Source organism: Pan paniscus, chromosome 2 (assembly GCF_029289425.2).
Source record: "Pan paniscus chromosome 2, NHGRI_mPanPan1-v2.0_pri, whole genome shotgun sequence".
NCBI lineage: Eukaryota > Metazoa > Chordata > Mammalia > Primates > Hominidae > Pan > Pan paniscus.
Genome location: NC_085926.1, coordinates 57,355,123 through 57,378,652, shown reverse-complemented (window position 1 = coordinate 57,378,652; position 23,530 = coordinate 57,355,123). Strand labels below are relative to the sequence as shown.

At 37.4% G+C, this 23,530-nt stretch overlaps 1 protein-coding gene across 1 annotated transcript in view; it reads left to right on the top strand.

Moving 5' to 3' along the window:
• Positions 1 to 23,530, top strand: part of DNAH12 (dynein axonemal heavy chain 12) — a 262,745-nt gene that overhangs the window by 145,712 nt on the left and 93,503 nt on the right. Inside the window, exons 41-47 of the mRNA XM_055110974.2 lie at positions 1,728 to 1,983; positions 4,292 to 4,591; positions 5,098 to 5,276; positions 6,745 to 6,937; positions 15,930 to 16,091; positions 18,169 to 18,363; positions 23,027 to 23,160. Of these exons, the coding sequence (XP_054966949.1) occupies positions 1,728 to 1,983; positions 4,292 to 4,591; positions 5,098 to 5,276; positions 6,745 to 6,937; positions 15,930 to 16,091; positions 18,169 to 18,363; positions 23,027 to 23,160 (1,419 nt within the window). The remainder of the gene's footprint in view (positions 1 to 1,727; positions 1,984 to 4,291; positions 4,592 to 5,097; positions 5,277 to 6,744; positions 6,938 to 15,929; positions 16,092 to 18,168; positions 18,364 to 23,026; positions 23,161 to 23,530) is intronic.

Below are 23,530 nucleotides of genomic sequence, written 5' to 3'. Positions count from 1 at the left end.
AGACCAGAAGTAAGCAAATGCTGTTGGAAAAATGGTGCCTATAGACCTGCTCAACACAGGTTTCTAGAAACTTTTTCAGATTGTAAAAAAACACAGTATCTGCAAAGCTTAATGAAATGAAGTGAAATAAAATGGGGTATGCCTGCACTTTTCAACTATTAGTTTCAATTATTGAAAATAATTTACAGGTTACATCCTTCAAAGTACCATTCCCCCAAGTCAAGAATTTGTGGGTAGTGCCCAACCTAAGTAACCATAATCAGCACCCTATTTATCTACCATGTTTTTAACTGTATGTTTTCTGTGGCTGCTTGGAACTACCTACCATATCTTTGAGATGGCTTGTATTTGACAGCAATCTCATGGATAACCCTTCCATTCTCCCCACACCAATTTATGGTGATATGGTTAGTTTCTCACATGCAAGATATAGCACCTTTTAATTAGGATTAATAATTCTTCCTTTCCTCCTCTTAAATGTACTTTTCTATTCCTCAGTATGCCATGATTTTTATCTCAAGACAAGGGTAGATGAATTTCAAAGCTAAGTCATATTTTACAGATGCATTTTTGTTATTACTATAGGCCCTAGGAATTCTGCTTTCAGGAGATAATCATTGTTGAGATAATCACTGCTATTATCTCAGAAGATAGTCACTCTCCTGAGTTAGTGATTATCAGGAGATAATCACTATTCCTCAGTGATTTTTTTCTATATAAGTCTATTTTTATGTGTAAAAATAGGCTCATATTACATGTAATATTTTGTAAATTATTTTACACTTATATATTTATCTCAAATAGCCATATCAGTGCATATTTGTCTACTCATTCGTTTTATTGGCTTTAATATTATGTGGATGTCACCGTAATTTACTTAGCTGGTCTATTGTTGATTATTAGGGATGTTACCAAAAACCATATTTTCATACTTTCTAGCATGCTTTTAGTCTAGGGACTGGCTAGATAGACTCCTACCCCAGCCTCTGTATGTATATGTCTGTGTGTGTGCAATAACTTCAGTATTAGAGACTTGATGGCTTATTGACAATAGCAACCTTTTACTCTGAGTGGTTCCAGCTAAATTGTGTCATTTCCTATTTCTTTCTGATTAAAACTTCTTTGAAATTTCATTTTTTCCTAATGGGTCCCTTTCTATAACAAAATGTATAGATCCTATTTAGACATCTTTATCCACTCTGAAGGTACAGTTTGAGATGAGAAAAAATCAGGACATTGCTATAACCAGTTTTAGTATATAACTTAGTGTTCAAACTGTGACATTTCTGGAGTAAAAGGGGAGTGTTATTAATAATTACTTCGGTACAACAAGCACAAGCCAGAATTGTCCTAGGTAAAATGAGATATACGGTCACCTTATCTATAAACAGCTACAAATAGGATTGATCACTCATCCATGCTTCTAGATTTGGAATAAGAAAGGAGAAATGGAGAGTCAAACTGTAAGGAAGAGTAGGAGGAAAGAGAGGGAAAAGTAAGAGGAAGGGTCATTCCAGATACCCAAAATCTGGGTGGCAGAATCAGTCACTGAGGGGAAAAACCAAATTCTGCTTTAAAAAAAATTTCTCTCCTACTCAAAGTGTTATCTGAAGTTATTCCTTTTAGAGAAGCTAAAATCTGATTAAATTTCTTGGGAGATCTATATTTCATCCCATCTTACTGTCTTTATAACAGATAATCTAAATTTTTTGTGTGTACTTTCTAAGGTACGACCTTAAGGACACAAGTAAAATCACGCTGGTGGACATAGAGCTGATTGCTGCAATGGGCCCTCCAGGTGGTGGAAGAAATCCAGTTACTCCCCGTTGTATTCGACATTTCAACATCTGCAGTATTAATTCTTTTAGCGATGAAACTATGGTCCGAATCTTCTCATCTATTGTAGCATTCTACCTTAGAACTCATGAATTTCCTCCAGAGTACTTTGTAATTGGGAACCAGATAGTCAATGGGACTATGGAGGTCAGTCAATAATGCAATGTAAATGTTTTAGTATTACATATTTCCCTCATTGGCCCTTATTTTATTTTTTTGATGCTATCTGCTTTGGTCTTTGGTGTCAGAGAAACTGTTTAGAAAACCAGAGAATAGGAAGATCACAGGATTTGAAATGAGGGAATCCAACTTGGGTTGAGCCTTGACTGCTATTTCCTAGCTATATGATTTTGAGCAAGTAATTTGACATTCCAGAGGCTGTTTTTTTAATGACTAAAATGGAATAAAACACCTATTTCACAAGGTTGTTATAAGGAAAACATCTAAAACTAGTATCTGCCACATCACAGGTATTTTTCTATTAGGTTCCTACTCTGGAACTTGTCGTTTCTTCTATCTTCCCTCCCATTTTGCATGCTTGTCTTAAAGAAATTTAAGCAGCTTATGAATACATTACTTTTAGTCAGACCACATAATTTATAAGTAGCAATGAAAAAATAATTATAAAAGAGAAATACACGGGTAGAAACAGACAACAAGACTCCCCATATGGCCAAAGAACAGTTTTTAACTTATTTCGGGTGTGTTATTTGCCTCTGTTCAAAGACTAGAGCCAGCCTCATCTCTAATGGTAAATGGGAAACAATATATTTAAAGGCATGTCAGTCCTGATCTTACCAAACTACACTTTCTAGAAGCTTCATAAAGCAAGTTTCATTTTGTGATCACTGCAATAGGAAGCAGAAAACTCCCTAGACTCCTTCCATCCATTTCCAAGAACATCAATCTTATCTTCTAAAATTCTCCCCTTGTTTCAGTGGAAAGTGTGTGCTGTTCAAGTAAAGAAACTACTACGAGCAAAGAGATAGTACATTTGTTCTGATACAGAAAAGTGCTTCTATTTTTCTATTTCAGGCATGTCCTGGAAAATACAGAGGTGTTGGTCAGGTAGAAGGGGATACAGAAAGCATCCCTGCCACCTCCCTACCCCCGGCTTTTTTTTTTTTCTGTCTTTGAAGCATTATAGACCTACCATGTGTGGAGGTTGGAGCAGGGAGATGAATCACAGAACACATACAAATAAAAAACGTTGGCTGGGCGCAGTGACTCACGCCTGTAATCCTAGCACTTTGGGAGGCCAAGGTGGGTGAATCACAAGGTCAAGAGATTGAGACCATCCTGGCCAACATGGTGAAACCCTGTCTCTACTAAAAATACAAAAATTAGCTGGGCGTGGTGGTGTGCACCTGTAGTCCCAGCTACTCGGGAGGCTGAGCCGGAGAATCACTTGAATCCAGGAGGTGGAGGTTGCAGTGAGCCAAAACCTCACCACTGCACTCCAGCGGGGTGACAGAATGAGACTCCATCTCAAAAATAAAAAAAAAGTTTTTTTGTTTTCCTTTTTTGACTATATTATAAAAGGCTTAATTCACCTTCCTTTAAGAGAACGTTAAACTTCATTTGGTGAATTCAGTACATAGTAAAAATATACTTCATTTCCTTATAGCCAGTTTAGATATAAGGAAGAAGGGGGGTGAGGGAATAAGAGATAGAAGGGAAGAGAGAGAACAAATTGATTTATTTTGAAGTTGATTATAGTAACAAGAAAATTATTTCATCTTCCTCTTCATTTGGAATGATTCAGCATGAGTTATCTGATTTCCCTTTCTCTGAAAGATTTTGTTTTTCACTATTTAACCTCAGATTATTCACCTTTAAATGGTATAACCATAATAACTGGGAAATAAAAGTAGAGACAGGTTTCCACTTGGATGGGCTGGGCTTGGATGGAATCGGATATTAAGTTCCCTCAAGTGAATAATGCCTGGTTGAGTGCTATAAGCCAAAATAAACATATATGCCATGCTAAGCTTAGTACTATGCAATTTTCCAAGCCAGTATAATCTTTTTTTTTCTTTTTTTTTTTTTTTGAGGCAGAATCTCACTTCGTTGCCCAGGCTGGAGTGCAATGGCGTGATCTTGGCTCTTTGCAATGTCTACCTCCACCTCCCGGGTTCAAGCCATTCTCCTGCCTCAGCCTCCTGCGTAGCTGGGATTACAGGCACGTGCCATGACACCTGGCTAATTTTTGTATTTTTAGTAGAGACGGGGTTTTGCCATGTTGGCCAGGCTTGTCTCGAACTCCTGACCTTAGGTGATCTGCCCACCTCAGCCTCCAAAAGTGCTGCGATTACAGATGTGAGCCACCGCGCCCAGCCCAAGCCCATATAATCTGACAGAGTAAATAAAATATTTTGTATAACATTCCACTGGTTACATGACTTTACTGATTATAAGCATTTTATTTTTGCTTTGTTGCTTTTTTCATATTCAGATATATAAACAATCTGTGGAAAATCTTTTACCCACTCCCACAAAATCCCATTATACTTTCAACTTGCGTGATTTTTCACGCGTCATCCGGGGCTGTTTACTCATTGAAAGAGACGCCGTGGCGAACAAACACACTATGATCCGTCTGTTTGTGCATGAGGTTCTCCGAGTGTTTTATGATCGCCTCATTAATGATGATGATCGAAGATGGCTGTTCCAGTTAACTAAAACTGTTATAAAGGACCATTTTAAAGAATCATTTGACGGTATCTTTTCACATTTGAGGAAACAAAATGCACCAGTGAGTATGGCGATTAAGAACATATTGAGTTAAAGCAGTACCATATATGAATTGTTACAATTAAGTTATATTTTTGAAAATCATTTCTTAATGAACATATTCTTTTAGCATTCCTTGTAAATAGGTGTTTGTTTTGAGAAGATTTATCTTCATAGGAAAGTATGTAACATAGAAGTTATTTAAAGAATAACACCTTATGTGATAGGGAATAAATGATATAATAGATATAAAGTGCTTAACATGATGACCATCACTTAGTAACTACTCAATGGGAGTCACCCAGAATGACTTCTCTAGCCTAACAACAACAAAACATATAAATCTTACTTTTCTTTTTATATCCTAAGGATATAATTTCAGGTATTAATTTTATAAGTGCATTACTTACTACCCTAATGTTTAAAAACTTAATTACTTTATAACATGAATGAAACAAAAATTTTGTTTTCTTAAATTTATTTTTAAATGTTTTAAGTTTTAAAAATTTGTTGATTTCCTTTCTATAGGTAACTGAAGAAGACTTAAGAAATCTCATGTTTGGTGATTATATGAATCCTGACCTTGAAGGAGATGATAGAGTTTATATTGAAATTCCAAATATTCATCATTTTAGTGATGTTGTGGACCAGTGCTTAGATGAGTATAATCAAACACACAAAACAAGAATGAATCTTGTCATTTTTAGGTACCTATATATGGTGTTGATGCTTGAAATTGCTATCTGTAAAATGTTATTATGAAATGTTTGAAATGTACCAAAAGGTGTAAAGAAAAATACAGTGAATGACTTTGTACCCATTATCCAGCATAAAACATAAAATATTAGTAATTTATTTGAAATTCCCTGTTATAGTCACCCTGTCTCACTGCATCCTGTGTCATACGAGTAGTAGTGAAAAGAAACTTGTGTTTCTTTTTTCTTTTTCTTTTTTTTGAGACTGAGTCTTGCTCTGTTGCCCAGGTTGGAGTGCAATGGCACTATCTCAGCTCGCTGCAACCTCCACCTCTCGGGTTCAAGCCATTCTCCTGCCTCAGCCTCCCAGGTAGCTGGGAGTACAGGCATGCGCCGGCATGCTTGGCTAATTTTTTTTTTGTATTTTTAGTAGAGATGGGGTTTCACCCTACTGGCCAGGCTGGTCTTGAACTCCTGACCTCAAGTGATCCGCCTGCCTTGGCCTCCCAAAGTGCTGGGATTACAGATGTGAGCCACCACGCCCAGCCGAAACTTTTGTTTCTTAGAACTTTTACTATACATGTATGTATTCGTAAATATATATGTAGTCTTATTTTGCATATTTTAAAACTGCATATAAATGGTATAATACTGGATATAATCTTCTGCTAGTTGGTTTATTCCATATTGTGAGAGTCACAGAAAAATGAATATTTACCACTATATTGTGTTCTATTATATAATTGTACCACAATGCAGTCATTCTTCTGAGACAAATTTTAGGTGACTTCTAGTTTTTGCTGTTATAAAAAAGGCTTTGAAAATTCACATCCGTGTCTCCTTGGGTACATGTGTGAGAATTTCTCTAGGCTATTTTCCTATAAGTGGGATTATCATGTCATAGTATATAAGCATCTTCAACTTTACTAAATTTTGCCAAAACATCTTTTAAAGTGATTATTATTTTTGAGAGCTTCCATTGTTCTTCACCTTTGCTGATGCTTAGGACTGGCAGATACTGTAAGTTTTTCTAGTCTAAGGAGAGTGAAATGGTATCTCATTATCATTTTAATTTTAATTAACCTAATTACCAGTGAAGCTAAGTGCCCTTTCTGAATTTGTTATTTTATAGGTAATGATCTTTTCTCACATAGAAATCTTAAGAGACTGAAGAAACATATTTAATAAAAGTGATAATATACTGCCAGTATTAGCAGTTAATATTTCATTTTATTTGTATAACTTGTATATCAAATTTCCTGAATTTGAACTTTTAATTAGTTTTCCCCTACATCAAATGATCCAGTTGTAACTGCTTTTGAAAAATCACACTTTTTGATAGTAAACTCTTTAAAATTGGGATAGTAACATATGGGACAGCAGAGTCACATTCTTCTAGGAAAGTGAAACAATAGTTACATGTAACTATACATTTACATTTATATTGTAATGCATTAATAAAATTTTTCTTTTGTGGTAGGTATGTTTTGGAACATTTATCAAGAATATGTCGAGTTCTAAAGCAATCTGGTGGAAATGCTTTGCTTGTTGGTCTTGGAGGAAGTGGTCGTCAATCTTTAACTCGTCTGGCTACATCCATGGCAAAAATGCATATTTTCCAACCAGAAATTTCTAAGAGCTATGGTATGAATGAATGGAGAGAGGATATGAAGGTAAATTTATGAAGAAGCCTAGTATCTAAAATGAAAACAGTATATTCTTTTACTCGTAAAGAGAGAACCAGCCTGTGTAGCTGTGTACTGAACTCCAGTGATGATGATGATGCTAATACTGTCCATAGAGCATCTACTGTGTGTGTTGAGTTCTGTCCTGAGTGCTTTACCTAGCTTTTACCGCTTTTACCTACATGATCTCATTCTATAGGCACAGCAATGCAATGCAGCAGGTGGGTTGTCTCTGTGTTTTACCGAAGCTGAGTGACATGTGACACACAACAGAGCAAGGCTTTCTAACTCAAGTCTTATCCACTACACTATTACCATGGCTGCTGCTTTAAAAAAAAATGATGTATAATATTTGTACATATTTATGAGGTACATGTGATATTTTGATACATGCATAAAATGAATAACTATGGAGTCAGCACATTTAGGATATCTATCACATAGAACATCGATCTTTTTGTGTTGGGAACGTTGCAAATCTTCTATCTTGAAATATGCAATACATTGTTAAATATAGTTGCACTATTGTACTATTGAACAGTGGAACTTCTTCTAACTGCATGTTCGTACCCATTGACCTGCTTCTCTTTATCCTCCCCTGTCTGCCTCTCCTTTCTGGCCTCTGATAAGTGTCTTTCTACTCTCTACCTCCATGAGGTCAACTTTTTTGGCTCCTACATATAAGTGAGAACATGTGATGTTTATCTTTCTGAACCTGGCTTGTGCCACTGACTATATATTTATTCCAGTTCAGAGAGGACTTATTTCAGATAAATAAATGGTTTCTAGCAGATTTAACCATGAACCTGATGATGATGTTGATGGCATTAATGTTGTCTTAGTAGTAATCTTAATAGTTTCTTTAGAGCTTTATTGCTGTCCCGGTGACCAACAGGATAGTGGAGTGCATACTTGGGGCTTCGTCCTTATATGCCTAGGGGTCTGTAGCCCCAACAGAGAGATGATACAAAGTGGAAAAAAAAAGAAGGGAGAAATTGCTGGACTTCTTTCACTTTCACTGACCTTTCACAAACAATTTCTACAACCTAAAATTTAGCATAGAGAAATGGATTTTTCTTTGCTACTTCTAGGCAGAAATGGTAGAATCCAAGCTCATACCAAAGAAATCTATCTACATAGACATGAAAGGAAAATTACACTTACATTGTTTCTTTTTCTGCTTACACTTTAGAGGAAAACTTTTGATGCATTGTCTACCAAATTAACTACAAATTTAGAAATCAGCATACTTCATTTACTACTTCATAGTAGCAAGAACATGGACTTTGAAATTAGACAGATACAGTATTAGTTCCTGCTTTGCATGATTTGTTAGCTATGTTATTTTTAGCATATTAATAAATCGATCGGTGCTTTAGTTTCTAGGGACTTATCCATTTCTGCTAGGTTATCCAATTTATTGGCATACAATTGTTCATATCATTCTCCTATAATTCTTTGTATTTCTGTGGCATTGGTTGTGCTACCAGAGTGTGCTACTATTTTCATTTCTGATTTTTGTTATTTGAGTCTTCTCTCTCTCTTTTTTTTGTATTGATCTTCTATTCTCTATTTCATTCATCTCCACTCTAATCTTTATTATTTCCTTCCTAGCTTCCTTGCTAGCTTTGGGTTTGGTTTATTCTTCTTTTTCTAGTTCCTTGAGGTGTCTAGTTAGGTTGTTGATTTTATGTCTTTCTTCTTCTTCTTCTTCTTCTTCTTTTTTTTTTTTTGAGATGGAGTCTCACTCTGTCACCCAGGCTGGAGTGCAGTGGTGCAATCTCGGCTCACTGCAACCTTCGCCTCCCAGGTTCAAGCGATTCTCTTGTCTCAGCCTCCCAAGTACCTGGGATTGCAGGTGCACACTGCCATGCCCGGATTTTTTTTTTTTTTTTTTTTGTATTTTAGTAGAGATGGGTTTCACCATGTTGCCCAGGCTGGTCTCGAATTCCTGAGCTCAGGCAATCCACTTGCCTCAACCTCCCCAACTGCTAGGATTACAGATGTCAGCCACCGCGTCTGGCCTCTTCTTTTTCAATATATGTATTTACAGCTACAAACTTCCCTCTTAGCAATACTTTTGCTGCATCCCTCAAGTTTTGGTTTGTTTGTTTTTGTTTTAATTTTCTCAAGATATTTTCTAATTTCCCTTGTGATTTCTTCTTTGACTTACTGGTTGTTTAACAATTAAATTAACAGTTTAATTTTCATATATTGTGAATTTTTTAATTTTTCCTTCTGGCATTGATTTCTAGTTTTGTTCCATTGTGATCAGGAAAGATACTTTCTATGATTTCAGTCTTTTAAAATTTGTTAAGACTTGTTTTGTGGCCTAATGTGGTCTATCCTAGAGAATGTTTCATGTGCACTTGAGAATAATATATGTTTTACTGTTGCTGGATGGAGTGTTTGGTAAATATCTGTTAGATCAGTTGGTCTACAATGTTCAAGTCCTCTATTTCCTTATTGATCTTCTGTCAGGTGTTCTATCCATTACTGAAAGTGGGGTATTCAAGTCTCTTACTATTATGGTAGTCCCCCCTTACTTGTGGCTTTTCTTATTGCAGTTTTAGTTACCCACAGTCAACTGTGGTCCAAAAAGAGATAAGCACAGTACAATAAGATATTTTGAGAGTGAAAGGGACCACATTCACATAACTTTTATTACAGTATGTTGTAATAATTGTTCTCTTTATTATTTGTTGTTAATGTCTGGCTGTTAATTTATTAATTAAACTAATCATAGTTATGTATGGAAAAAAATAGCATATGTAGGATTCAGTACTATCTGTTGTTTCAGGCATCCACTGGGGGTCTTGGAATGTATCCCCCGTGGATAAGGGGGGACTACTGTATTGTGTTGCTGTACAATTCTTCTTTCACTTCTGCCAAAGTTTGCTTCATATATTTAGGATATCTGTGGTTTGGTGCATAAATATTTATACAGTTGACCCTTAAACAACACCAACCCCCAACACAGATGAAAATTCACATACAATTTTTTTTTTTTGAGATAGAGTCTCGCTCTGCCCCAGGCTGGAGTGCAGTGGCACGATATCAGCTCACTGCAACCTCCACCTCCTGAGATCAAGCGATTCTCATGCCTCAGCCTCCTGAGTAGCTGGGATTACAGGTGCACACCACCATGCTTAGCTAATTTTTGTATTTTTTGTAGAGATGGGGTTTCGCCATTTGGCCAGTCTGGTCTTGAACCCCCAAGCTCAAGCAATCCTCCTGCCTTGGCCTCCCAGAGTGCTGGGAATACAGGCTTGAGCCACTGTGCTTAGCCCACATATTACTTTTGACTCCCCCAAAACATAACTACTAATAGCCTAGTGTTGACCAGAAGCCTTACTGGTAACATAAACATTTGATTAACATGTATTTTGTATGTTATATGTATTAAACTGTATTCTTATAATAAAGTAAGCCAGATAAAAGAAAATGTTACTTAAAAAATCCTAAGGAAGAAAACATATATTGACTATTCATTAAGTGGAAGTGGATCATCACAAAGGTCTTCATCCTCACGATCTTCATGTTGGGTAGGCTGAGGATGAAGAGGAAGAAGAGGAGTGAGTTGGTCTTGCTGTCTCAGGGGTGGCAGAAGCAGAGGAAAATCTACATATAAGTGGACTCACATAGTTCAAACCTGTGTTGTTCAGTGGTCAACTGTAATTGTTATATCTTCCTGGTAAATTGACCGTTTTATCATTATGTAATATCCTTTCTTGTGGTTGTTTTTGACTTAAAGTCTATTTTTGTCTGATATTAGTATAGCTATCCCTGCTCTCTCTTAGTTACCATTTGGTTGGTATATCTTTTTCCATTCTTTAGCTTACATATTTCCTTGGATCTAAAATGAATCTCTTGTAGGCAGCATATTAATGGATCTTTTTTTTAATCCATTTGGCTGCTCTATGTCTTTTGATTGAGGAATTTAATCCATTAAATTTAATGTAATTACTGATAGGGAAGGATTTATTATTGCCATTTTGATATTTGTTTTCTGTGTGTCTTGTAGCTTCTTTTTTTCCTCATTTCTTCTTTTATTGCTGCCTTTTATGTTATGATGATTTTTTTTGTAGGGGCATTCTTTATTCCCTTCTCATTTCCTTTTGTTTATATTCTACGTTTTCTTTGTAGTTAACCATTACTACTACATAAAACAACCTAAAGTTATAGCAAATTATTTTAAACTGCTAACAACCTAACTTCAGTTGCATACAAAAATGTTACCCCTTTATAGCTCCACTCCTCCCCCATTTTTTGTTCTGGATGTCACAAATTGTATCTTTATATATTATGTACTAATTAACATACATTTATAAGGCATGTTTTTGTTTTTTAGAATTAAAAGTAGATTTATGCACCAAAATTACAATAATACAGGATTCTCTATTTGTCCACATGTTTACTTTGACTGGAGAACTTTATACTTTTGTATGGCTTCATGTTACATTCTAGGTTCTTTTGTTTCAACTTGAAGGATTCCCTTTAGCATATCTTGTCAGGCAGATATAGTACTAAGGACTCCCTCGGTGTTTGTTCATCTGGAAAGGTTTTAATTTCACCTTCATTTTTGTAAGGTAGCTGTACCAGATACATTGTCCTTGGTTGACAGGTTTTTATCTTTCTGCAATTAGAATATGTCACCTTACTTCCTTCTGGTCTGTAAAATTTGTGCTGAGAAATTCACTGCTAATCTTAAGGTAATTCCCTTGTAGATGACAAGTTGCTTTTCTCTGGCTGCTTTCAGGATTTTCTCTTTGTATCTGACTTTTGACAGTTTGATTATATTGTTTCTTAATGTGGATTTCTTTGACTTCATCCTAGTTGGAATTCATTGATCTTCCATAAAATGGAATTTTTATATCCACTTCTTTCCTGAGATTTGAGAAATTTTCAGTCATTATTTCTTGAAAAAGCTCTCTGTCCTCTCCTCCTCTCTCTCTCATTCTGGGATTTCCATAATGCATATATTGGTCCACTTGATGGTGTACCATAAATCCCTTAGGCTTGCTCCACCTTCGTTTATTGTTTTTGTTTTGTTTTTGCTCCATTAACCCGGTGATTTCCAACGACTTGTTTTCAAGTTGGTTGACTCTTGATTCTGCCCAATCAAGTCTAATGTTGAACCCCTGTAGATAATTTTTTAGTTCAGTTTTATGTTTTGGGTCCAGAATTTCTATTTATATTTTATAGTTTCTATATCTTTGTTAATTCTCATTTTGTTCATGCATTGTTTTCCTAATTTAGCTCTGGGTTCCTTTCAGCTCATTGAGCATCTTTAAGGTAGTTATTTTAAATTGTTTGCTAGTCAGTTCATAGATCTGCATTTCCTTATGGTTGGTTTCTGGAGCTTTATTTTGTTTCTTTGACTGGGCCACGTTTCCTTAATTCTTTGCATCCCTTGTGATCTTTTTGAGAGCTGACCATTTGAAATACAGCCACCCCTCCCAATCATTATGACTGGCCTCATGCAGGGAAGATCTTCACCAATCAACCTAGCTAGAGGTTCTGGGACCTTTCAGACATTTTCTGGGGACGTGTCTTCTTTGAGGTTGTATGTGTGCTTTTATTGTTGCATGTATGAGTGCTTTTGACTGTCTTAATTTCCTGTTTCTTCTCAGGAGCTTTCAGTTGCTGATTCCGTTGTATTCCTCTGCCCTTGATCTCTTGCTCTCCCTGGTGCCTGCCTGTAGAACTGCAGCTTCTGCTGCTCTAACCCACCAGGGAACTCACCTATGTTTCAGTGGCCTCCAACCTGGTGTCCAAAATTGGCCATTGTTCCTGTTAGCACCTGAAGGCAGGTGAAACAGCCCCCACACAAGCCAGTATTCTGGGCTCAAGTTCAACTATATTTCTTCTGTCCTGAGGAAGGAGCCATGATTTGGATGGTATTCTCTAGATCTCCCCACACTGTGCCCAGCTGGGGGAGGAGCTAGAGTGAGAAAAATATGAGGTACTGTCTTACCCTTTTGGGAACAGTCCCTTCTCTTGTTCATGCTCTTTTCTGGGTGCTGCAGCCACTTAACTAGTTTCTAAAGTTCTCACAAAGGTAATTGTGTTCTGTATATTGCTAATACATGTCTTCAGGGGAGAACAAGGGTCTAGAGCTTCCTAGCCCATTATCTTGCTGATGGTCACTTTCTAGATTTTTCATTTGTAAAATTCGGGTAATACCACCTATTTCAAAGATTATTGTGGTTAAATTATATAATGTATGTAAGGATTTTCATAATATTCCTGACATATAATTAATATCTATTTTTTTGAGATGGACTCTCACTATGTCACCCAGGCTGGAGTGCAGTGGCACGATCTCCACTCACTGCAACCTCCACCTGCCGAGTTCAAGTGATTCTACTGCCTCAACCTCCCTAGTAGCTGGAATTATAGGTGCCCGTCACCATCCCTGGCTAATTCTTTTTTTCCTGTATTTTTACTAGAGACGGGATTTCACCATGCTGGCCAGGTTGGTCTCGGATCACCTGAGGTCAGAGGTCTGAGACCAGCCTGGCCAACATGATGAAACTCTGTCTCTACTAAAAATACAAAAATTAGCCAAGTGTGGTAGAACAGACCTGTAATTGCAGCTACTCAGGAGCCTGAGGCAGGAGAATCACTTGTAGTGGAATGCACCTGTAATCTCAGATACTTGGGAGGCTGAAGCAGGAGAATCACTTGTAGTGGAATGCACCTGTAATCTCAGATACTTGGGAGGCTGAGGCAGAAGAATCACTTGTAGTGGAAAGCACCTGTAATCTCAGATACTTGGGAGGCTGAGGCAGGAGAATCGCTAGAACCTGGGAGGCAGAAGTTGCAGTGAGCCAAGATCATGCCACTGTACTCCAGCCCAGTCAACAGAGCAAGACTGTCTCAAAAAACAAAAAAAAAAATCACGATGATGCTCATGACAATAAGTTAAATATGTTTGTTTATATTGTATTGTAAATTTTATTTTAAATTAAAATGTTTATGGTTCTCTTTTTTTTTTTTTTTTTTTTTTTTTTTTTTTTTTTTTTTTGAGATGCAGTCTTGCCCTTGTTGCCTAGGCTAAAGGGCAATGGCACAATCCTGGCTCACTGCAACCTCTGCCTCCCAGGTTCAAGCGATTCTCCTGCCTCAGCCTCCCAAGTAGCTGGGATTACAGGCATGTGCCACCATGCCCAGGTTATTTTGTATTTTTCATAGAGATAGGGTTTCTCCATGTTGGTCAGGCTGGTCTCGAACTCCCAACCTCAGGTGATCCACCTGCCTCAGTCTCCCAAACTGCTGGGATTACAGGCCTGAGCCACCACACCCAGCCTAAATTAAAATTTTTAAATTTTTTATTTAAAATAAGACAGAGTGAGATGTCTCACTCTGTCACCCCAGCTGGAATACAGTGGCATGATCATAGTTCACTGCAGCCTCAACCTCCCAGGCTCAAGCAATCCTCCCACCTCACCCTCCCTAGTAGCTGCCTGTGAGACTACAGACATGTACCACCATGCCCAGCTAATTTTTATTTTTTTTATTTTTTTAGAGACGGGCTCTCATTATGTTGTCCAGGCTGCTCTCAAACTCCTGGGCTCAAGAAATCCTCCTGCCTCACCCTCTCAAAGTGCTCAGATTATAGGGGTGAGCCACTGCACCCAGCCTAAAATTTATTTTGATAAAATATTAATAATTATAAACCTGACATGATTTGATACAATATTACTTTAAAAACTAGACTCTCTAGTTTTGATGACAGAAAATTATTTCTAAGAACAAAACAGGCTTCATATTGGAAGATGGCTTTAATGGGAAAAGGACATAGTTGTTTTTATGTACAATATAAAAATCCACCATTTATTTTATGGAGTGAAAATATTAGTTAATATTTAATGATTTAAAATACATAGTTTTACAATATAGAAGGTTATTTTTAAAAATAACTTAGAGAAGTTGTAATGCTATTTTCACTGTGAACTACAGCCAGTTTGTATGCTGACAAATGTTTAACAACCAGCTTTCCAGGACCGGGGGTGAGAGAGAGCCTCTGATGGTAGATTTTCCAATTTCCATGATGTAAAAACTCCCACCATGGCTGATTTGAAGCTCCCAACCTGCTGTCACTGAGAATAGAACTGAAAAGAGATATGCATGGAACATCATGACATTGTATTTTACTGTATTGATACAATAACTTGAAAAACTTTCCAGAGCATAGATAATAGTAACATAATAAAATAGGAGATGATGAGATTTATGCATTTACCTCCCTTTTAAATATAATTATATTTTTATATAATTGCAAGTTTATATAATTCAATTTTTAAATCCTGGCTTTGTTTTACAAACTACTGACAAGTTCCTGAAATTTTAACAATCGGTTCTAACAAGCCTATACAAGTCAGCTTCAGCACACTACTGAGCCCATATCTTATATTAGGAATTTGGGTTGCAGTTGACCCCTGCATAAAAACCCCAGCCTGTCTACACTGAAGCGTCTAGAGGTAGATAGGCTTTTGACATAGCTGAATTTGGGGTCTTAAATTATTTCCTTAGTAATTACTCTTTCTGTCTCCTGACACAACTCTCCTCCATTTGGCTTCCTTCTCCAGCAGGCTCATACCATGAGGCAAACAGTTAGCTCCAAGTAATTTAGGTTACTGGCCTTTATATATTCCATCTCAGAACAGCCAGGATTCTCTCTGTTTCAAGTCTATCTCAGTCCCTGAAGTAAGACTATGATTGGGCCCTGCTTAAATCATATGCCGTCCTCTGAATCAGTGATTATGTCTAGGGTTTTGGGGAAACTCTGACCAGTTTGGATCTCCCACCCAGGGGACGGAGGCAGTGGAGGTCCCAATTGACAGCCCCAGTAGAAGTGGGGAGAGGTACTGCCCTAAAAATCAAAGTGTTGTTATCAAAGGAAAGGGAAAGTGAGGGAAATCAAAACCAACAGATGTCTACCATATTCTGCTTACAAGTCCATTTTTATTTTAAGGGTCTGTTAAGGAATGTGGGCATGAGGGGCCAGAAGACCGTCTTTCTTATCACGGACACTCAGATTAAAGAGGAAGCTTTTCTAGAGGATATCGACAGTGTGCTCAATACAGGAGAAGTGCCTAACATTTTTGCAGCAGATGAGAAACAGGAAGTGATGGAGGTAAATGCTTTTGGGGAAGTGCTGCTTCTAGCACAAAAACTTTATTTCTTGAAACCGTTTCTCTGCTCTTCAGGATAAATATAGTTTGTACATATGAGTTTGGGGGTAATTAAAAATTTTAAGTATATTAGTTTAATACATCATTGTTTGGTGAATTTTAAATTGCTTCTACCATAGTTATGAGGCATAATTTTTATAACTCCTATCTTCATCATAATGGCAGTTTGTTTCACCTGTTTAATGTTATTTAGCATGTTTTATGAGTGATTAGAGATTTTTAAATCATCTCTTAAGGTTACATTGATGTAAGAAAACATGATTTTAATGCTACTTTATTAGTCTTTGTGGTTTACACTGGTTAGTAAATTTTTTTAAAGTTTTAATAAAACTATCTTATGGGTTTGATACATCTGAAAGTCTTGTTTGTGATTTAGTTGACAAAAAATACAAGGTGACGTGTCTGCTACTATCACCTACTTTAACCCTCATTTCTTTTTCTTTTTCTTTCTTTTTTTTTTTTTTTTTTTGAGACAGAGTCTTGCTCTGTCGCCCAGGCTGGAGTGCAGTGATGTGGTCTCGGCTCACTGCAACCTCCGCCTCCCGGGCGGAGCCTCCTGCCTCAGCCTCCCAAGTAGCTGGAACCACAGGCGCCTGCCACCAGGCCCAGCTAATTTTTGTATTTTTAGTAGAGACGAGGTTTCACCGTGCTAGCCAGGATGGTCTCAATCTTCTGATCTCGTGATCCGCCTGCCTCGGCCCCCCAAAGTGCTGGGATTACAGGCATGAGCCACCTCGCCCGGCCACTTTAGCCCTCATTTCTAAGATGAAAGTAATGTCACACTTTCTCATTACCATAATCACTTTTACCCACAAAATATATCACTCACACCTGGATATTTAATTCCCAACCTCCAGCCATAACATCTGGAGTGAAAAGGACTCACACTTTCAAGTACTCTGCTTTTCTCTTCCATGAAATGGCAGCACAGATAAGAGTTCTTCCTACATGGGGTTGTTGTGAGGTTTGAGAATCAAACAAAATAAAGCATTTATGTAGTGTCAGGCGCTTACAGAGCTCTCAGTAAATGGTGCATTACCAGTTCATGGTATGGAGCGTGAAGGGATAAAAGAGGACAAAACAACAATAACAACAAAAACCCATGTTCTTTGCTTTTATCTGGGATATGTCAGAGATGTGACCAAGGCTGTAAATTAGTGGTACTCTCCTGATTTATAGGAGAAATGCGTCCTCCATATGCCCGTCCAAGGAATAGTCACCTTTGGGGAATGGAATTTCCTAAGCTTTCCTAGGCTTTCCTGCTGCTTTAGCTATTATCTATCTTTTCTTCCCATCACTTTGCTACTAAACTTTTCCATTGCTTCACTATTTCTGTTTTATATTTGCTATTTTATATACATCTTTATTTTTTAAACAGGATCATATTCTATATACTGTCGCAAAACTTTTTTTTAGTTATTTTATCCTGCTTATCTTCCCGTAGCACAAAATACACTGTGTGTGTGTTTTTTTGTTGTTTGTTTTTGTTTTTGTTTTTCTAGAGATGAAGTCTCACTGCTCTGTTGCCCAGGCTGGAGTGCAGTGGTGCAGTCATAGCTCACTGCAGCTTCGAACTCCTGGGCTCTTACCTTAGCCTCCCAAGAAGCTAGGATTCCAGGCATGAGACACCAATTTATTATTTTTAACTGTTGCATAAAATGCTAATATGTGGATGTTTTACATTTATAACTAGTTCCTTACTGATTGATACTTCAGCTGTTTACATTTTTTTCTCTTAAAAACAATGTAAAATTATATTTCTATACATCTTGGTGAATTTTGTGATTATCTTTAAGGTAAATTCTTGGCAGATAACTTGTTTTTAAATTATAGAATTTTGGAGTTGGAAGAGGTTTTCTAAGTACAAACTATGTCAGAGCCATTCTATTGATATAAAACCAAAATTTTACAGATATTTACAGGGTGCAATAAAACTTCTTCATATTCTAATATCCACCAATCTCATTACCAGCGTATCTATTTTTATTTACAAGGTTTTTATTTTCTGTTATTCCCTAGGGTGTTCGCCCAGTAGCTCAGGCTGGCAATAAACATGATGAACTCAGTCCCTTAGCTCTGTTTGCTTTCTTTGTGAATCGCTGCAAAGATAATCTTCATGTCGTGGTGGCCTTTAGCCCCATTGGAGATGCCTTTCGAAATCGCTTGAGACAGTTCCCATCCCTCATCAATTGCTGTACCATTGACTGGTTTCAGGTTTGTAATTTTTCTTGGTTGGAGGGGGAGGCAACTAACTCTTTTGGAATTTTACTGAAATATTTGAAAAACTTTATTAATATACATTCAGCAAGTGTTTCTTGATCACTTACTGTAATGACAGGCATAATGTTCAGCACCAGAGAGTGATAAGACTACATGATCCTCACAAGGAGCTTACACTGTAGACTGGAAGACAGAAAAAGCAGTCAGTAATCATGATTATATAAGAGAGCCATAATGTTGATGTGCAAAGGGTATACATACGAAGGCAGTGAATTTCTGAGTCATGAAGATGAGTTAGTTACATAGAGAGGGGAGTGTATTAGGAATCAATAGGAAATTTGTATGTAAAGAAATTTATTATGAGGAATTGGCTCATATGATTATGAAGCCTAAAAAGTCCCAAGATCTGCAGTTGGCAGGTGAAAGCCCAGGAAAACCAGTGATGTAGTTCCAGTCTGAAGGCCGGCAGGCTCAGGATCCAGAAAGAGCCAATTCAGTCCAAGTCTGAAGGGAGGAAAAAAAATAATGTCTTAGCTTGAAGGCAATCATACAGGAGGAATTTGGGGGAGGGTCAGCATTTTTGTTCCATTGGATTGAACAAAATTGGACAAGGACAATTGGATGCAGCCCACTGACATTAGGGAGGGCACTCTGCTTTACTCAGTGTATAATGATTTAAATGTTGAATTCATGTAAAAACACCCTCACAGAAACACCCAGAATCATGTTTGACCAAATATCTGGGAACCTCATAGCCCAGTCAAGTTGACTGACACATAAAATGAACCATTATTAGAGAATAGTACTTGGAAAAGGAGGAGGGTGGGGAGAGGATGACTCATCTGCCCCACTGAAAATTGTTTGGTATAGCTGGCTGGCATTTTAAGGGCAGCAGCAGTTGAGTTGGAGCTTTGGGTGGGTACCAGGTTACAAAGAGATTGGCAAGGTATTCCCAGGAATTTGGTTTTATACCAGAGATATCACAGTAGCATCAACATATTTTTAGATAATCTGCATTTAGGAAAAAAACCAAAGCAGTTGGAAGCTGTGTGGTAGGTGAATTGGAGTAGGGCAAAACAAGAGACAGGAAAACCAACTGGGCAACAATTTCAGTCATGCTGGAAGCAAATGATGAAGGCCACTGCCTCACCTAAGACAGACTGTCACTGCCTGTTTAAAACAATTTGGTATTCATACTCTTGAGAACAGTAGCTCATGGTACCTTCTATTTAATTGTTTTATGCCCAATAGAATGTGGACTGTGCATTGACCCTGGATAATTAAAAAAAAATAGTTTCTGGTACTGATTTGTTTTATTCTCTTTGCCTGTTTATTATGAACTGCATTATGGTTTTGTTTGGGAAATCACCCTCCATGTAGCTATGTATCAGAGGGATTGAATCATGGTTGGTCTAAGTCAATATATATATATATATATATATATATATTTTTTTTTTTTTTTTTTTTTTTTGAGACAGGATCTCTGTCGCCCAGGCTGGAGTGCACTGGTGCAATCACAGCTCACTGAAACCTCTGCCTCCTGGGCTCAAGCAATCCTCCCACCTCAGCCTCCAGAGTAGCTGGGACTATAGGTGTATGCCACCATGCCCAGCTCATTTTTAAATTTTTTATAGAGACAGGGTTTCTCTATGTTGCCCAAGCTTGTCTCCCACCTCAGCCTCCCAAAGTCCTGGGATTATAGGCACGAGCCATTGTGCCCAGCCCTAAGTCAATATTGGTGCTCTCAGTTGGGCACGGTGGCTCACGCCTGTAATCCCAGCACTTTGGGAGGCTGAGGTGGGTGGATCATGAGGTCAAGAGATGGAGACCATCCTGGCCAACATGGTGAAACCCCATCTCTACTAAAAATACAAAAGTTACCTCAGTGTGGTGGTGCACGCCTGTAGTCCCAGCTACTCGGGAGGCTGAGGCAGGAGAATTGCTTGAACCCAGGAGGTGGAGGTTGCAGTGGGCCAAGATTGTGCCACTGCACTCCAACCTGGCAACAGAGTGAAACTCCATTTCAAAAAAAAAAAAAAAGTATATATATATATATATATACACACACACACACACACACATACGTGTATATATATTTATATGTATATATGTATGCTTTCATTTCTCTTGCTAGTGATTGTTTTATGCCTGAGCCCATGTATGAGCCATTCCTTGCCAATGGGTCTTGAGGTAAAGTCTGCTGGGGAGCTTTGGGGAAAAAAAGTATTTTCACTATAAAAGGAGTCACATGGTAAGAAAAGGGCCTTTTTTGTCTCTCAATCTTGTTGCTTGAGAATGTGATGCCCATAGCTGCAGCAGTCATCATGTCACCATAATGGGACAAGCCCAAGTATGAAATAAAGTGCACTGAGAAAGGGAACAACAAGACGGAAAGAACGTGAATACTTGATAATATAGTTGAGCTTCTAAATGAAGCAACCCTGGAAATACCCTACTTCTGGGTATTACTCTATAAGAATATGCATCTTCTTTTTTTTTGAAGATACAGTGAGACTGGTTTTCTGCCTCTTCAGTCATAAATATTCTGACTGCTACAGATAGTATTAAATATGCATGATTATTAGCAGGATGATTAAAAATAAAGCACCCAGAACATAAATATAAGCCTCTGTAATGTTTTTTTTTTTCCTGTGGACCTGCTTTTTAATGGAGGGGACAGAGAGTAAATAAGATAAAGAAGTAAATATACACAAGATAAAATATACATGGACTGGAGACAAACACTAAAGGGAAGACTAAAACAGGAAGAAGTGCATGGGAAAGGTGGGGGAAGAGAAAGAATGTTGTAATTTATTTTATTTATTTTTTATTATACTTTAAGTTCTAGGATACATGTGCACAACGTGCAGGTTTGTTACATATGTATACATGTGCCATGTTGGTGTGCTGCACCCATTAACTCGTCATTTACATTAGGTATATAGCCTAATGCTATCCCTCCCCCCTCCCCCCACCCCACGACAGGCCCTGGTGTGTGACGTTCCCCACCCTGTGTCCAAGTGTTCTCATTGTTCAATTCCCACCTATGAGTAAGAACATGCAGTGTTTGGTTTTTTGTCCTTGTGATAGTTTGCTGAGAATGATGGTTTCCAGCTTCATCCATGTCCCTACAAAGGACATGAACTCATCCTTTTTTATGGCTGCATAGTATTCCATGGTGTATATATGCCACATTTTCTTAATCCAGTCTAAGCCTCTGTAATGTTTTTTAATGATGTGTAAGTTATATGACATTTAACCTGGCATTTTATAAAATTTCACTAATCTTAATAGTTCTTTAGAAGTCTCTTTTTAGATTTAAAATATATATTGGTACAATTGGATCACATGAATGTAACAATCTCTTAATAAAAAATGCATACACTGGCAGTATGTGCTTAGGCTAGACACCAAAAAAAATGGTCCTAAAATGCATATTGTCTGCCACAAAGGAAAAAAATTATAAGCATATTATTGAAACTAAATGAAAGGAAATCTGGAAAATACTCTAGTGAACAAATAAAGATTAATGATATGCCATGTATTGTTAAGTGCTGAGAAGAAAACTCAGTATAAAAGACAGAGTAATGGGGGAAGGAATGCTGTTTTATAAAGAGTGCTCTGGTAAGTCAGTATATGAGCTTGGATGTGAAGGAAGTGAGAGCATGAACCACATGGAGGTCTGAGGGAAGAGGGTTCTGGTCAGAGGGAAAAGCACGTCCAAAGACTCAGAGGTAGGAGCATGCTTGGCATATTCCAGGAAAGCCAAGGAAGGAACCATTTCACTAAGATGGAGAGGACTGGCTAGGAAGCAAATTTGTAGGGAAGAAAGTTTAAAAATCAACTTTGGACATTATAGTAGAAATTGTGATGGTCTCCCAGTAACAGAAACCCAAACTAAACACATTGGGTTTTTTAACTCTCATATGAAAAAAAATCTAAAGGTAAGCAGAGTGGGGCTTTTGTGGCTTAACAAAGTCATGAGGATCCCAAGTTATTTGTGCTTTACTCTCCTTAGCATGTGATTTCCATTCTCAAAGTAACTTAGGACCTGAGGTGGCTGCTGGAGTGCCATTGTTCACAACCATGTTCCAAACAAGAAGTAGAAGAATGAAAGTAGGCCAAAAAGGATATCCCAGCTCTATGTAACTCTCTAAAAAGTCTTCCCTGAAGTCTCCACCCAACAACTGCTTATGTGTCATTGGCCATTCTGAATTCCAAGGGAGTCTAGGAGATTTAGTCTTTTAGCTGGGTATATTGCTATCTAGAATAAAATTGGAGTCCTAAGGAAGAAGGGGCTAGTAGATATTGGGTGGGCAACTAGCAGCTTCTGCCACTGTCATGATAAATTTGGGATGCCTACTAGACATGCAAGTAGAAGAGTTGGGAAGACAGTGTAATATATCTTTGATAACTAAAATTTCATTGATCCTTCCTTTATATTATCCTTTTTTTCATTTTAATATATAAGAATATTAGGTCTTTCAGAGACCTCAGTCCCTCTTATTCTGTTTTCTTCATTAAAGTTTTGATTTTCTCAACACCAAATTATTCTCCCATAGAAAGTCATGTAACTTATTATGCATTAACTTATGGAGTTGGAATGAGACTACTGTTCATCTTAAATTTCAAGTGTTTTTCTTTTTCTTATTTTTAGTCATGGCCTGAAGATGCTCTTGAACGTGTAGCTGTGAAATTCTTAGAAACACTGGAGCTTACTGAGGTTGAACGACAAGAGATAGTTCCAATCTGTAAACACTTTCACACGTCCATTATGGATCTTTCAGAAAGGTTAATATTAGTGAATTTAAAAATGACAATGAAGGGATTTGTGAAGGCCATTTCCAAATTAATTCACATGTATTTGCTATCTTATCTGCTATCCCCTTTCCTACTGTACTTAACCTGGTTTACATGATATCTTGGGTCTCTTACCAAGTTAGATCCTCCTGGCTTATGAAACATGTGAAATAGTCTGATTCTTTCTTGTTGTAGTTCATCTTTTATTAGACATATTTGTTGATTTGTGGTTTTTTAAAAGATAGGATCTCACTTGATTCGTGCCTTTTAAATATGTCACCACTAGTTGGTATTTTAGAGACAAGAAATTATAATGTGGTAATATGTAGGATTCTAGTCTTAAAATGTTCAAGTACTCAGT